The 17141-nt window shown below is 39.0% G+C and overlaps 1 protein-coding gene across 1 annotated transcript in view; it reads right to left on the reverse strand.

Annotated features, from left to right (window-relative positions):
* Positions 1 to 3876: 3876 nt before the first annotated feature.
* vkg (Collagen alpha-1(IV) chain viking) overlaps positions 3877 to 17141 on the reverse strand; it is an 85225-nt gene continuing 71960 nt past the window's right edge. Inside the window, exons 8-15 of the mRNA XM_089651293.1 lie at positions 15451 to 15673; positions 13865 to 13983; positions 10890 to 11290; positions 8683 to 10756; positions 8158 to 8335; positions 6489 to 6603; positions 5688 to 5911; positions 3877 to 5609 (exon numbers count right to left, since the gene is read on the reverse strand). Of these exons, the coding sequence (XP_089507419.1) occupies positions 5411 to 5609; positions 5688 to 5911; positions 6489 to 6603; positions 8158 to 8335; positions 8683 to 10756; positions 10890 to 11290; positions 13865 to 13983; positions 15451 to 15673 (3533 nt within the window). The 3' untranslated portion in view covers positions 3877 to 5410. The remainder of the gene's footprint in view (positions 5610 to 5687; positions 5912 to 6488; positions 6604 to 8157; positions 8336 to 8682; positions 10757 to 10889; positions 11291 to 13864; positions 13984 to 15450; positions 15674 to 17141) is intronic.

Here is a 17141-nt window from a genome sequence, read left to right on the forward strand (position 1 = left end):
TGATCTATGTTATTACTTAACTATTTATGGAGAAAATATACAGTACAATACTTACCTGGTAGGACACTTAGATTAACACTATCTAATTGTTTATTGGCGAAATTTAGATACAGGATTTAGGACTTAATTGTAAAATTGAATATAACTGGACTTTCTCTTCGGATTGGTATATTTAATTTAAGGGTACGACAGCTTAAAAAGGTAAGTTTTTAGTTTAGACCTGAATTCTGTTGGACTTGTTATGGATCTTAGTTCCGGAGGGAGTTTATTCCAAGCCTTCGGCCCAGATACTCCGAAAGCGCGATCACCAAACTTAGTATTTGCTTGCGCATAGGTTCTATCAGTCTGCCTACAGCTGCTGATGTTGCTGATCTAAGCGTTGACTGCCTCAGACCAGTGTTTTCCGGGAAGCATAGTTCAGAGATGTAGGGTGGGGCCATTTCATTGATGGATTTAAACACCATCCAGCACAGTTTGTACTGGATTCTTTCAGGGCACTTGAGCCAGTGAAGGTTACGAAGGTGTTCTGAAATGTGCGAATATTTTGAAACCCCGGTTATGAGCCGTGCTGCTGCATTAAACACTGATTGAAGTTTGTCAATTTGATATTTTGGAAGGCTGGCATAAATGCCGTTGCAGTAATCGAGACGTGAGACTACGTAAGAGTTGATAAGTAGTTTTGTTGCTTCTGAAGGAAGGTTTCTTCGGACAGACTTGAGTTGTCTTAGGTGAAAAAAACCGGTGCTTACAGTCCTATTTATTTGACTTTTAAACGAAAAGTCTGAATCTAAATTGACACTGAGAAGTTTGACTGTTGTTTTTGGGATGATATCACTGCCGGAAATAGTAATAGGTGAATTAATAAATATGAATACCGCACAAAAGTCCCCGGGGCCAATGGGCCCCATTTTTTAAAAACATTTTCTCCACACAGGAGGCCTGGAAGAACTCATACTTGGGGATGCTGTGTGGGGGGGGGGGGTATTTTTTGGGAAAGGAAGTAGAGGAAGTTCTGGGAGTCAAGTAGTCATCCCCAATTTTTTTTTTCCACCTAGGAGGTCCTGAGTAGAGGGGTGGATAGGAATATGTGGGTCAGTGTTTCCAGGGGTGACGAACATATGAATCCATCCCTTCCACTGCGGAGCAAGGCGATGGAATAAGTTGGATATGGATTGGACACGGTTAAATCCATTTATGCAGAAATTTTTTCATTTTTTATGATGTAATGTATAACGTTATGTTTAAACGGTTTCTAGTAACCGTTTATTTTGGGAAACCGGAACGCTTTCGGTTTTTTGAAAAAGAAACTGAAACGGCCACCTCTAGTATTCAGTAGTCAATGGTGGAAGAAGTCGGAGTCGCCCGAGAAAGACATTAGTAATAGCGAAGCATTGCGGGGATCCACTAGAATATTTATAATAATTGTACATAATTTACCACATCGTCGGCTTAATTTGTAGAATTTGTAAATACCATTTGTCAAATTTTACACAAGCTGCAAAAAACCTCGTAGTACATAAGTTATTATTTTTTATTGATATTCAGAACATACCATATTTTTCTGTATTTATTTTTGATCAATAAACATTTGTAATTTAAGGCATTCTATTTTAAAACGGAGTAAAGAAGTTTATTTGATTCTGCAAAATGGCACCATGGACATTTTACTAATTTGTGTTTAAAGACAAAGTGGATTTTTTTACGAATTTAACTATTCGAAGCGGGACTAATTTTAACACCAAATGGCATTAAAATCTTATTTTTGAGAAAAACGGAGTTACGCAGTCTACAAATTAAGCCGACGATATGTAGTTTCCACAGAATAGCTAGTTATATTCAGAGAAACGATTTTTTAAACATACGCAGTGGCGGCTCTTCTTAGAAGGTCATTTGGGTAATAACCTCCCAAAAATATGCTGCAATAGTATTAAAATAAAAAATGGATTTAACAAACTACCCGATTATTAATTTAGTTTTTATTTGTGCAGATTCATACGTTTTTTTGATTCATTCCAGTGACATCTAGCGTCCAAATTAGAAGCTATTGCATGTCCCAGCATGGGTCACTTTAAATTTTATCCCAAAACAATCTCCTTTCTTTCTCTTTTCTATAGAAACAAAGGAGGTAAACACTCACCCATGTATACGTCACTGTCTGACGTATACTTGGTATGATACAAAATTTATTTTTAAGGTGTTTTCGGACATGACCGCGGTGAGATAGAGATATCTACGATCTACGATTATTAAGGTATTAGAGGGAGATGTGAAAAAATGTCAGCCGAAAGTTTTTTGTGTGATAAACGATAGCCATCTTGAACATGAATATTCGTATTGAATGTTTGCGAAATTACGTCATTGTAATTTGTATGGAATAATTTTAAATGTCAAATTCTGTGGATATCGTATTAAAAGAAACCGCAAACAAATCATCCTCTGAGTATACGTTTCAGCACCAGAATGCGATGGACATAATATGTATAGGTATTTGTATATTATTTTTTTCAAAATAACCCACACAGGTTCGAAAGATCTCGTAACACTTTATTATGTAAGCATGGGGCTAACCTCCATAAATAAACCACTCTCTCTGCCTCTCCCCTTTCTTGTTTTACTCAGCTGTTGACCTCAATCTTAGGTAGGTAGGTACTTCTATTTCGTAGGTTTATATATCTGGATGGTTCCACAATAAATCAACACATCGACAATTCAACACACCTTTAAAAGGTGATATAAAATCATTAGAAATGATGAAAAAATAAAAATTTAAACCTAACCTTACCTAACCTAACCTAACCTTACCTAACCTTACCTAACCTAACCTAACCTACTTAACCCAGTTAATAAAGTTATTGTTTCATCACTTTCCATGACTTTATATAACTTTTTAAAGATGTGATGAATTATCATTTTGATGATTTATCCGGTCACCATCTGGATATAACATTCACCAGAGGAGAAATGTCACATTTTTCCGCTGATTTCTGTTCAAAATCCTGTGAGGACTCCAGGCGGTGTGCCTTAGATGCCAACTCAATCTCTACAATAACTTATTACATATGGAATGTAACATGTGTGTTTACCTTGTACTTACTAAAGGTTTTTCAGTGAACTATTTACCTTTGCATCCTGTGTGTGGGTTTTTTTATCCAAGGATTAAAGGTAAGGACACACTTATGCAATGTACCTATGCAACGCATCATGACATTGACATCTGGACAACTTACAATCCGTACATCTTTCTATGAAAATTAATGCTTTAGAAGCGCACTTGTCACATGCTACGCAATCCTATGCTCCCCACGCAACGCCGATTTGTGCTGTCCAGATCCGCGTTGCATGTATGAAAGAAAAATGGTAATGGTGGTAGGCCTTCCAATGAGTCGATTTGATGTTTAAGGTTATGTTAGTTTTAGCATTCGGCGTTTACTGACATTTATTGATTGTTTTTAAAATGGAAAGTAAACAACTATTAGATTCATTAGGGTGTTACAAAGTGATTTATAATGTAAAATACATTTAACATCGCCATATTACAATTCAAATTTGCGTTGCTTGCGTAGGACAAGTGTGCACGTCAGCCTGGGAACGTAGTAATGCATATGTTGAGTATGTGGACCCAGTGTGTTGTTTGTACCGTCGTTATTTTTGCTGGCACGTTTGGTTAAAATGACTGACGACGTCTCTGCAGTCGATCGACGCAATCACTTTGCTATTAATCTTTGAATTTCATAAATGAAATAGCATCCAAGAACATTAGGGCTATCGGCACTTAAAACCATAACAACTGAAGAATAATGTAAACTCTGGTAAATGGTTTTTAAAATCTTTATTATTTATCCATAAATAGATACTGGTACAGTTAATTTTAAACACATGGGTTTTGCAAAACAATATTAAACAATCTTTACACTATGGCAGTGGTGAAAATATATTAAACTTATAGGTACTTATGAAATCACATTTTAAGTAAAACACTGTTTAAAATGAGGTTTTGAGTAAAAAAATACACAACATATTTGTGTTCTTACATTATTGAAAGAAGTATATATTTTTGGTAACTACATAATTTAATACGTCTATAGGAGTTTGAAGCATTTTAGGGAAACCACTTAAATTTTTATCTTATAGAGACTTCTTAATTATTATTATTATTTTATTTCAATCTTATTCTATAAGGCAAGAAAGCACCAAAGAAATGAGACTTATATTGTAATGGAAATTTTCAAAAGTAAAATGCCGCAGTTTTTTTGGACAGCAATATTTTTAAAAGGACATGATTTAAATTCTGGTAAGCGGAAACTAAAATAGTGATATTTATGTACAACATTTTATTTTCAAAGGAGATTATAATATTAACTAGTGACTCATTTTGTAATACATCATTTAATTTAGCATGTTGCATAATGTTTTGTACATATTTTGTTTTGATGGTAATATCAATAAATGGATTGTTTTTCAATCAAATGACTTCATCATATTATATTTTTAAATAATCAAAGTATTTAGATTAGTAGATTTAAAATCTAATTCTAATAACATTTTCTAAAGTATTTTTAAGCCGGAGGTACAAAAATAAAAGCATTTCTGGTTTCGAATAGAACTTGAGTTTTAATTGCTATTTTTAAAAATAATAATTATTATTTCCAAATGTTTTTATTGTCAAAATGGAATATGGTAGTTACAGTTTCTGCTTGATTTGATCGCAAGAATACTGTTATAAAATAGTAGATTTGGTTTTTATTGCACTCCTACTAGATGACCTATGATTAACATCTGATTAATGCCATAAAATATATTATTAAAAATCATATACAAGATGTCACATAAAAAAAATCGCACATACAAGATGTCACCTGAAGGATTTCATCTAGAAGATGGGGTCTACAAGATGTCACCAGAAAGATTTCATCTAGAATATGGCACCTACAAGGTGTCACCTGAAAGATTTCATCTAGAAGATGTCACCTGAAAGATTTCATCTAGAAGATGTCACCTGAAAGATTTCATCCAGAAGATGGCACCTACAAGATGTCACCTGAAAGATTTCATCTAGAAGATGTCACCTGAAAGATTTCATCCAGAAGATGGCACCTACAACATGTCATCAGAAAGAGTTCATCTAGAAAATGACACCTACATGATGTCACCTGAAAGATTTCATCTAGAATATGGCACCTACAAGATGTCACCTGAAAGATTTCATCTAGAATATGGCACCTACAAGATGTCACCTGAAAGATTTCATCTAGAAGATGTCACCTGAATGATTTCATCTAGAGGATGGCACCTACAAGAAGATGTGAGGTCACCTAGAAGATGGATTTAATCAAGAAGGCGTCATCTAGTTGAGCTAATCGCCCTTCCCTGCTGGGAAATTATACCTTAATCTGACAAGAAATGTAATATGTTAACCCAAGTAGCTCGGCCGCGTTGGTTTTGGTCTTTGGGGCCTCAATCGTCTTCTACCGCTGCGGTTCAGGTTCCTGTAATTGGAGGTGGGCTGGGGAGATACCCTTCTGATCTCTCCGGCCTCTGGGAGGACGAAGCTGGGTGGAGAGGGTGCGGGAGGCCTCTCAGCCGGCCGCTTGCGGATGCACACAGAACACCTGTAAACACAGATTTCAATTAACATCTGTTTGGAATAGAAGCTCGAGAGAAACAAATGAATAATAAATAATGCCAACCTGCTGACTCTGGATGTCTGATCAGCCTTTAGGGTCTGCTGCAAGGGCTTGCGGAACATCTGGTTGTCCTCGATTGTGGCCAGCCAGTAGGAGAGCACATTGGCGAAGAAGTTGCAGCGGCCCATGCCGTTGCACTCTATGGAGGGCCGTGTCCTGAAGTCCTCCAGACACGATCCTGGCGATATCAGGGACTGACCTGCTCCTTGTGCTCCTGCGTCAGTATGCTGAAATTGACAATAATCAAAAATTGCGCTGTCAGTGTCTCCCACGTCTTTGTGATTATTATTTTCAGCCAGCGTGCGTTATGTGCCCTGTGTCATTACCATTTAAGACAGCCAGATAGTTACTCTTATCACGTAACAATCTTTACTGACGCGATGTAGCACATTAAAGCTATGGTAGGCATACCTCCTCCAAATTACTAATTTACATGGTCTCGTAGTGCCACGAAAAGTATTAAAGACAATCTAATGCAGCTTAACAGTGTTTCCTAAACTTATTTGGCCTACCTACAACTTTACAAGTATGTATATGTATTTTTATCAGCCTAAGAACCACCTCCCTTCCCCCAACTCCTCCCCCTTCACAAAAATGTGGATGAAAGCACGAAAAAAATACCATGGTTGTAAAATAATTCTGACCTACACAGAATTTTTACTGATTATAATCGAGCAAGCTCTGGACTCTTGTTGCACCTTTTAGTTTTTCACTTGAATCTCATGGACTATCTTAGCGTCTTGTTAATAGAGATATAGCAGAAGCGTTGGCGTAATATTAAATAAATGTGATGCACATATTTACCATCAAGAAGCTGTAGCCCACCCACAGCTCCTCCCACCCTCCGGGGCACTGCGGAACGGACATACTCTGGCTGTGAACTGCCATTACTCGGGTAGGAGCCTCACATACAGAGCACCTTAAAATAAATAACAAAATATGCAAGTTGTACAACTTTCAAATACACTGGAAAAGATAGGGTAAACTAAACTATTTTGTATTATTTTTATTAGTTTTTATGGCAAAGTTTGCACACAATGTATCTCTAAATAGTATAAAATAAAGTCGCTATCCGCGTCTGTCTGTTTGTGCGCTTAGTTCTTCTAAACTAAGCAACGGATTTTGATAGGGTCTTTACTATCATTTAGAGAATTTCTTCCAGAAGGTTTATATACATAATACATGTACATTATACTTAGAAAGTAGAGAAATGTCGATGTTTTGTAATCCCCCCAGCAACGCCAAAATAAATGTTTGTTTTCATACCTAGGGTTTACTGTTCTGAGGCGGCCTGTAGTTTTTTTTTACGTTTTGTATCTAGTTTCTAGTTGTCATTCAAATAGTGATTGGATTATTTGTATAGCGCCATTTTCGTGAGAAAATCACCTCAAGGGCGCTTAACAACTTAATTTATGAATTTAATCTATTCCTTTCACTTAGACTTATGTCTAATGTTTATTATTACATTATTTGCTATGATTACCCTCCTCCACTTTGATTGTCCTTTTCTCACTGACATATGTAAATATGTCACCGAAATCTTAACATGTCTCTCTGTTAGTTCAATGTGAATTGACAAACTGCCATATCGGCAGATATAGTCACGTCGATGTAAATATGTCACCGAAATCTTAACATGTCTCTCTGTTAGTTCAATGTGAATTGAAAAACTGCCATATCGGCAGATATAGTCACGTTGATGTAAATATGTCACTGAAATCTTAACATGTCTCTCTGTTAGTTCAATGTGAATTAACAAACTGCCATATCGGCAGATATAGTCACGTTGATGAAAAGTGAAATCAGGCTTTGTGAAGCTTGTATTTCTTATATTACGATTATCTTTATTTTAATTATTACTTTTTTACATACTATTAATTTCTTACTATTTTTATTGAAGTGGGCAATCTCTCTCGCTACATATTGTGGGAATCACTAATGAAAAGTGGGAAATTTACCTAAATTTTTTGTTATTTAAAAAAAATTGTCATTTAGTAGTTATGGTGTAATATTAACGATGGAAGGTTTTGATGGGTAATGTATCTCTCTCTGTGGTTTCAATCCTGGGATTGGTTTGCAGCAATTTCATCTAATCTCCTCTTCCATTCTTCCCTGTCTTGTGCGGCTCTTTTGACTTCTGCATATGATGAGCAGCGCACGTCCACCAGCAGATATACATTATATATACATAAAATACAATATTGGATTGAATCACCGATACTAAAACTATTTATTTGTGTTCACATTGCGTATGAACGGTCGCAAACACATAATTTGTCTTAATATTTTAAAGCATAGCTTGCAAAAAGTGTATTTTCATAAAATAATTCAATTAACTCCATCTGTGAAGGCTTAGATTATAATGTACGCTACGTTTAACCTTATGTGGGCAATCGTTATTTTTCCAATATTTAGATAAAAATGAAGATTTTAAAGCTTCCATTGTGATATTATTTGTTGTGTTAGAAGTTACCTTGAAATATATCTTCCGACTTCCCTGGCGGTAATTGGAGTCATAGTCATGGGCATGGGTTCTAAGGTGGACAGCCAGTAGCTGTAATCACTTCTCTGGGCAAAGTCACAAACTTCATTGAGGTTGCAGAACATGTAGGGCATAGTTGAGAATTTCCTGAGACAACTGCCGGGAGCGCCTGTAATCATTACATTATTTAACTGGTCAGAACAATAACCTATAGCCACTCAACCGTCCAAAGCCACCAAATTGTCGTTCCGCTAAATCCTGAACTGTTTCAATGCCACTAAAGCTTGGCGTGATAATGTTCAAAGATTTAAAAAAAATAAATTATTTTGTTTTCAATAAGAATCATTGGATTTAAATCGCCCACAAAATTTTTTATTTGAGAAATTTTTTGAAATTATAAAACTCTGAGACAAATGAAAAAATTGTTCCATTACAGTAGAAAGCTCTTTTTTTAAGGTAGACATTGAAGTAGATAATAAGTTTGTATTGCATTGAAATGTTTGAGTAAATAATTACCTAGGTCTTGCCCATGCGACTTTGAGTTTCCTACGATGTGCAGGAAAGAAAATCCTTCCCACATTTTGATAGTGTTTTTGGGGCAATCGGGTACCAATTCAGTTTGGGAATGCTTGGTAAAGAAAAATCCTCGACTTTTCGGTGCTCCTGGAACTGGCGCGGGATAGCCCGGAGGTCCTGTGGATCCTCTTCTCCCTTGAATTCCTTGTAGTCCTATAGCACCTTGTAGTCCGTATTCTCCCCTTCTACCCGCGAGTCCCGGTAATCCCCGACGTCCAGCCATTCCTTCTACTCCTTTCATTCCAGGAATACCGTCGTATCCAACAGGCCCTGGAGCACCCACTACTCCATCAAATCCTGGTATACCTGGGTAACCATTTTCTCCAGGCATACCCGGTAAGACGTCATTAGGATTAATAGAGTCACCAATATCTCCTCTGATGCCTTTGTAACCAACCAGTCCAAATTCTCCCCTATAACCAACAGATCCTTGTATTCCTTTCAATCCTACCAGTCCGACATATCCCTGAGTCCCAGGTAAACCTGCAACTCCCCTTTCTCCCTTGCGCCCATCGCGTCCGGCATATCCTTCAAGCCCTTGTTCCCCAACAATTCCAGAAATGCTACCACCGGTAATTCCTATCATTCCTCTTTCTCCTTTAAATCCTTCTATTCCCGGCCTGCCTTCCAGACCAGGTTCTCCTTGGGCTCCCTGTCTTCCTCGTCTTCCTGGTCTTCCGTCATTTCCTGTTTGACCCTTGGCCCCTGTGAAAGTTAGTCCGGGATACCCTTTTATACCTTCTGGTCCATCTTTACCAGCAGAACCTGGAGCTCCCTTTTGTCCGACCCTTCCAGGTCTTCCAGGGATTCCATCGAATCCGGCTCTACCTGTATCACCAGTTTCAGCCCCGAAACCGGGCATCCCTGGTGGACCCGGCGGTCCAATATCGCCTGCCATTCCAATTTCTCCAACTAGTCCGATCTCTCCTTGCAGGCCCTGGAATCCTACTTCTCCCACCTGACCCGTAGGACCCACATAGCCTTCAACTCCAGAATCGCCTCTAATACCCTGTTTGCCTTTGAGACCGGGCATTCCTTCATCTCCTTGGTCTCCTTTGATGCCGATTTCATTGTAGGTGATTCCAGGTAGACCAACAAAACCCTTTTCTCCTTGTCTTCCTTCTCGTCCAACGAATCCAACAGGTCCTCGATCTCCAGGCAATCCTGGGATTCCAATTCTTCCCGGATCTCCATCCATCCCAACGAAACCTTTTTCTCCTAGTCGGCCAATCGCCCCTTCTGCCCCTTTAGCTCCCTTGGTACCATCTCTTCCTGGTCTTCCTGGACGACCCACTGAACCCTTCTTTCCCTTATCTCCAGGTAATCCGTCTATTCCGCGAATGCCGTAATCCCCGATCAGTCCCTTTTCACCGACGACGCTGTCTAGTGCGTTGTAGCCGGAATCCCCTTCTTCGCCTTTAGGTCCCTGAGCTCCTTCGATGACTATTCCGGCGACACCTATTTTTCCCTTGGCCCCTTGACGCCCTCTCCGGCCGTCAAGTCCTTTCGGACCTAATGGTCCTTCATCACCGACATCTCCTTTAAGACCACTAAATGAGAATTCACCAGTAAGACCTTTAACGCCTTCCGATCCAGGCAGTCCTCGCAACCCTTTAAATCCGGGTCTTCCTTGGAAGCCCTCTCTGCCCGCTGGCCCCACATCCCCCTTTATTCCTTTGATTCCGAGTTCACCAGGGCGACCTCCTTTACCATATTCGCCGGATTCCCCTGTCTCCCCTACTTCTCCAGTGTCTCCAGTTTCTCCTTCTATACCGTTCATTCCATTGGTTCCATTCCATCCCCTATATCCGTCGATTCCTATTTCTCCGGTGACTCCGCGTTTTCCTTGAAATCCGACTTCTCCTTTAAGGCCGGTGAGACCGGTAAGACCCTGGGGCCCATCAGGCCCTCGCATTCCCTGGTCTCCGATTGCTCCAAGTTTCCCAGATTTTCCAGAAGCACCAGGATTTCCAGGCTGTCCATAAATTATATCACCAGTCACGCCCTTTCTTCCCTAAAATATGAAGATTTTTTAAACATTTATAATACTTGCATATGTTATATCTTTTGATTGTAATTATCAGGATTCGAATAAAAAACTTTAAAATACATTAAATTAATATCAAGATAACCATAATAACACTAACCATGGCTCCTTCTCGACCTTCTAGACCGGGGGCTCCCTTCGGACCCGTCGATCCTTTCTCTCCCATGTACCCTGGTCTACCTGGAATACCCTCGGGCCCCGCATCTCCGTCATCTCCGTAGAGCCCCTTCGGCCCCCGGGGCCCCGACTCTCCCTGCAGCACAGGCAGACCGGGGTCTCCGCGGGCGCCCTTCATGGCCGGGATCGCAGGCAAGCCGGTTCGTCCGGGCATACCTGGCTTACCCAGCTCTCCCCTCGGCCCGAAATCTCCCGTGATGCCACCGAAACCTTTCTGTCCCACTGGCCCAGCTATCGTGAGACCTGGGAGACCTTTTTGTCCCCTGAAGCCCGCTAGGCCCCCCTCTCCCGTCACTCCCGCCAGACCATCAGTTCCGCGAGGTCCTGAAATCATCCAACACAATATTTCCATCAGGATTTTTTTCTACGCAATCGTTTAAATAATTAATAAACAAGTTACACAGGTTTTATGTAAGAATGCTATGAAGGAAGGTGCCTGGTGTATCACACGAATGATTTGTCTAGACCAAGGCTGCCCAACCTTTTTAACAGTTAGGCCAAATTGACGATTTAAAAATCACTGGCGGGCCACTGAATACTTACAGTTCCTATTTCCATGGGGGGGGGGGGGGGTTGTTAGAGAATTTCTATAAAACATAATTCCCCACAAGATGAGTGCTCCCCACAAAATGTTTGAAATGCTAATCCAAAATATGTGATTCCCCACAACAATTTTTCGAATTCCATGGGGGGGGGGGGTGGCTACAAGATTCCATTTCGGACGCAAAAAATATTATATCAAAAACCGGTGTATTTTTTGTTTAAAAAGGAAGTTCGAGAGGTTAGATTTTTTCGTCGCTGATTCTCGTTCTGAGTAGCCTAAATAGCGATAAATCGCCTTCGTTGGCAACACTGGTGACCGCGCGCAAGCTGCATTGTTTGTTTTACCGCGGGCCCGCGAAACTTTTTCAAAATACCCGCCAACTTTGAAAATTACTTGGATCGTTAAATATTTTCGTATCATTGCATCATCCACCAGGAGGCGTTGTATGCAAAGGACATAAAGTTGGATGATATAATGGAGCCGGTAGTACGCTGCATAAATTACATACGTTCAAAAGCTCTTCAGAGACGTCAATTCAGAGTTTTATTTGAAGAAGAAATCAGCGAATTTGGAGAGTTAGAACTGTATTGCGCTATGCGATGACTTTTGAGGGGCAACATGTTAAAACATTTCTTCATCTTGAGAGAGCAGGTGTTGTAATTTTTAGAAGAAAAAGGGGCGTTACATTTGGAAAGTGATTTACTTAAGAATAAGTACTGGTTGAGTGATCTTGCAGTTCTTGTTGACATCACCAATTATCTCAATATTTTAAATCTCAAATTACAAGGCAAAGATTGTTCACTTCCGACTATGTTTAGCTAACGAAAATATTGACCTTTTTCCCATACCCAAAGATTTGAAAGAGAAGCTCAATATTGCCAGACTGTACTAAGTATGATGCTAAAATTAGATGCTTATTACAGTCGTTTGAAAGCAGATTCCAGGACTTTGAAAGTACAAAACAAAATTTACAATTTTTTGTAATCGTTTCACAATCAGTTTGACTGAAATAATTAGTTTTTATGCCAATATCCAGTTGGAACTCACTGAACTGAAAAATCATTCTGCACTGAAAAACCTTTTTGCAGGAAAAATATTTTCAAAGTTACAAATTTCTTCAGAAGAATTTGGAGATTTCTGGAAATTGGTGCCAAAAGAAGACTGTTGTTTCAATTTTTAAGTAGTTTTGGATCAACGTATGTTTGTGAAAAGTTTTTTTCGTATTTGTATATTATTATTATTGTATCGTATTATATTCGTATTTCGTATACTCGTATTTGCTGTATTTCAAGCCCATATGAGTAGCTGCCACCTGCTGTCTTCAACCACAGCGATCTGCGATCACATTCCATACTTAAGCAAGCCCATTTTTAGCAGACAGTTTAATTAAGGATGCTATTTTTTATTGAATATAATTCTTAAATGCATAACTATTTCTTTCAATTATATAAAAAAAAACCCACATCCTTTACAGAGCATTAGTTTATATATTTTTTAAAACAGTTTTATTAATTATTGTCACCTAATCCCGCGATAACACGGTCTTTACCACATTACCTTCCGACCTTGTAACTTATTATTCGTACTATGATATACAAGTTAATGTGGTAAAAATCGAAAATACAGCAGTCATACGCTTTTATTGCGTATTCACTATCATTCATTCTCGGTTGCCTCGTTCATGCATTTAGATACATGCCCCTTTACATCAGGATAGATATTATTTTTTACATGGGGAAGGATTTGTTTCTGTAATGGTTTGCTGTTTCTTTTAGAGCAAGTGCAGTCTAGGTACTATATATAGATAACTGTTACCACAGAACGCTAGACATAGCCCAATGTCTCCGAAGCAATATTTAAAATTCTCTGTGATTGCTATTTGAAACGAAGAGTGTGTGCCGAGACGGAGACGTGTGTCAGTCCTCCCTCTGACTACCCGTTATGTATTATTATTATCCCCAACACTATGGGAAAATAGGAAAATTGGCCCTGCTGTTAAAAGGATTGTGCATACCCCTTTGCAACCGGCAAAATATTTTAAAATTGTGATGGGCCACATTGTTAAAGCTCTTAGTTATGATCTCATAGGGCTGGGCGACTTACTGGTTGAAACATGTGCGCTTGAAAGTACCCTAAATAAGCAGCTCCCGCACGTTCAATCGACACCGGTTCCGTTCACAAAAACAAATTTATTTTCTGTCTTCAAACACAAACTCACTCTCGTGTGAAGCCGGTTGGAAAGGGATACAGAAGGTAGTAATGTCCTTCCACATTCGTGAATAATGAATTTCTGGCAACGTAAAGAAGTCGAACCCTTTTTATCAGAATCCATGGTAAACATGTTTAATTCCTACCTATATCTCCGGGTATGCCTTTGACGCCTCTGTACCCTCTAAGGTCAATTTGGGGCTCGTTGTAGGGCTCTCCAGCTTCTCCTGGGGTACCATCGTCTCCTCGCTCCCCCTCGTCTCCGCTGCGAGTAAGGAGAAATAATAATTTATTAGGATAACAAGATCAAAATCATTAAATTTATATTCAATACCGGCGCTAAAAACGTCTCAATAAACATTTTCACTGTAAATGAGTGTTTTAAATCATGCAAGAATGATGAATGAATTCATTTTTCGAATTTGAATCCTTCGAGGGCAAGAGAGAGAGGAAGAGATTAGAAAATTTATTAGAAAGTTTCGTGAGATCTCTACTTATCACGACTTATAGTTTACTTAACATTGATAAAAGAGATGGTATTTTCCAGGAATTCCATCTACGGGTACTTACTCTTTTTTCATATGCAATACTGAGGCCGATATCGATGGTGGGAGGGTTCCCCCACAACCCCCCCCCATCGACACGTACGAAGGTGTTCACGTGATTGTTTACTGCGATAAGTAAATTATATAACAATTGTAAAAGTGTCACTAAATACTAAACAAAATCCTCAGTTTTTACAAATGATTAGAGCCTTTTTCATCCGATGTCGGATTTTTTGTTACGGCTAGGGACGGATAAATAAAATGAAGAAAATGCACACTATTGTAAAAAATATGTCTTGTTCGAAAGTAGATTTCACTTTCGGAGACTAAAATATTTACTATTCAAAAAAATAGTTTTTAACATAAAAAACATACTCTGCACATCTCACTAGGGCATTCCTGTATCAAGACTGTTATTATTCTATATTATTCATTACAATCATTACATTTGCGGATTCATTTATTCGCAAATCACTGAGGCACCGCTCACGTTGAGTTATTCCCCTCAGAGCAATGACAGCTCATTGTATTCATTACTCTGGGATTAGTATTGAACTTAATAGAACGGTGTCACAAAGATCTTTCGCCCATACCTACTACTGTAAATCGTATTTGTGCACAGCGGCGCCACGCATTTTTCTACCTACCCATACGGAGAAAAATGAGTATGGCTTTTTTAAAATAAAAATGGGACTGCTTGACCATTTCCTAATAAAATATTAGTCATTCAGAATATATCTGAACACGCAGGTGGCCTTGCCCGAATAAATATAATGGCGAGTATGACGTATTATAATGTTTAACCTTTTAAATGCCAGTAGGTAGAAGTGTAGCTGTGCACAGCAGGCCAAGAATGCGAGTTAACTCGCTCTTGGCACAGAAGCGGTTAAGACCACGTGTTCCGACTTTCTCATAACATATTCGTGCTTTACTGATAGTTCATTCGTTATAGGCTCGCGGTCCTGTTTTTAACAGCAAAACGAATAATTTGACCAGATTTTTAATAAATAAACAATATTTAAATTAGCAAGTTTTCTTTGTGCACCAAACGCATAAATTTTGATCAATTTGATAGTTTGTGTAGTTTGGTCGCAGCCCCGTGACGATCAACCAACATCCATGCCATATCTCCCCATAGTTGTAGGGTAAAAATTGTTTGATTAAATAATTAAATTTTGAAAACTCACGTGTATCCTGCATAGCCCCTGTCTCCCCTGAGGAAGTCCATTGGCACGTAGGCGTCTACGCCCTTGCGGCCGGGGGCCCCGGGCCTGCCGTCGGAGCCATTTCGCCCAGCCAGGCCCGAGGGGCCCTGCTCACCCATGTAGCCTTTGGGCCCCCGCTGTCCCGGCCAGCCTGCTACACCCGGGATGCCGCTCAGCCCGCGTGGTCCTTCCTCTCCAGGGTAACCTGAGTGCAACAATGTTAGCTTTACATGACCGATGACAATATTAAAATACAATGTTAATTAACATTATAACAACATGGCGTTCAACAATAGGGTGATGTGCAGAGATGTGCTTTATTTCAAATAAATCCATTTCAAATGGAAATGCAAAATGCAAAATGGGTATTTTCATAGACATATGAATATTAGTAGACCTGCCCTAAGTGATTAAAAGCGTATTATCCCCACTCCCCATACCGGTTCCATTGGAGCCGGCTGGGCTCGCGTATGGCCTCAAGTGAAATTTGAAAACGTGACGTCATCATTCTTGTGCGAACTATGGTCGAGGCATCATCGGTTCATTTTACGAAATAACACGGCAAAATGTTGACTTGTTATATGAAAACTTGTAAAAATAGATGTGAAAAAGAGAATAAACCCAATTCTCGTATTACATTCCATAAGTAAGCATTATTTTACTTTATTTTAAGGTTAAACGCAACGCTCGTTGTATTCTACGTGTTCACAGATGGCGTTAATTAATTAATTTTGTTTAAATACGCTTTTGCAAGGTATTGCTTTACAATATTAAGACAAATCATTTGTTTGCGCCCGTATATACGCAATATGAATATGAATCAATAGTTTTGTTCGTTTAAAGACTTAATTCTTTCGAGAAAGGCACACAAATACAATATTTTACCGATGATTCAATCCAATATTGTATTTGTATGCCTTTCTCGATAGAATTGAGTTTTTATATGGACAAAACTATTTATTCATATTCATATTGCGTATATGAGGGCGCAAACAAATAATTTGTCTTAATACTGTAAAGCAATACCTTGCAAAAGCGTATTTAAACAAAATTAATTAATTAACGCCATCTGTGAATGCGTAGAATACAACGAGCGTTGCGTTTAACCTTAAATGATAAAATTGTTTAAAAATTCTATAATTATTTTAATTGTTTGACCTGAGAAACCATTTTGCATTTTCAATGCATTTTGAAAATAGGTATTTTGCATTTTGCATTTGAAATGCTTTTCTAAAAACCATATTGCATTTTCAAATGGAAAAGTTTTGACCCATTTCCATTTTGCATTTCAAATGGTTTTGGGTACCATTTTTCACATCTCTGGTGATGTGTAATGGTACGTATACATTTGCGAACCGAAATGCGAGCCGAGACACGAATTACGGGAAAGTAACGAAGCAACTGCAAGCGGCGTTTCGTGACATATGGGGTTGCTTCGTTCCTTTTCCATAAGTTGAAGTTCAGCTCAGTTCAGTTCTGGGAAGGAAAAAGGTATGAGGGGTGTGTATGAATCTAGGGATCAGTGTGTCCAGGAATGACAGACGAATGAATATATCCCTCTCACTACGGTGCAAGGCGATGGGTCGAGATACTAGTTGGAGAGGCCAAAGGGTCTCTCTCGATCTGGTACACCACGCAGCCGGCGGGCAGGCGCATCCTGAACACACTACACC

The sequence above is a fragment of the Hesperophylax consimilis genome, chromosome 4, assembly GCF_061612785.1.
Source record: "Hesperophylax consimilis isolate HC1 chromosome 4, BYU_Hcon_1.0, whole genome shotgun sequence".
Taxonomy (NCBI): Eukaryota; Metazoa; Arthropoda; class Insecta; order Trichoptera; family Limnephilidae; genus Hesperophylax; species Hesperophylax consimilis.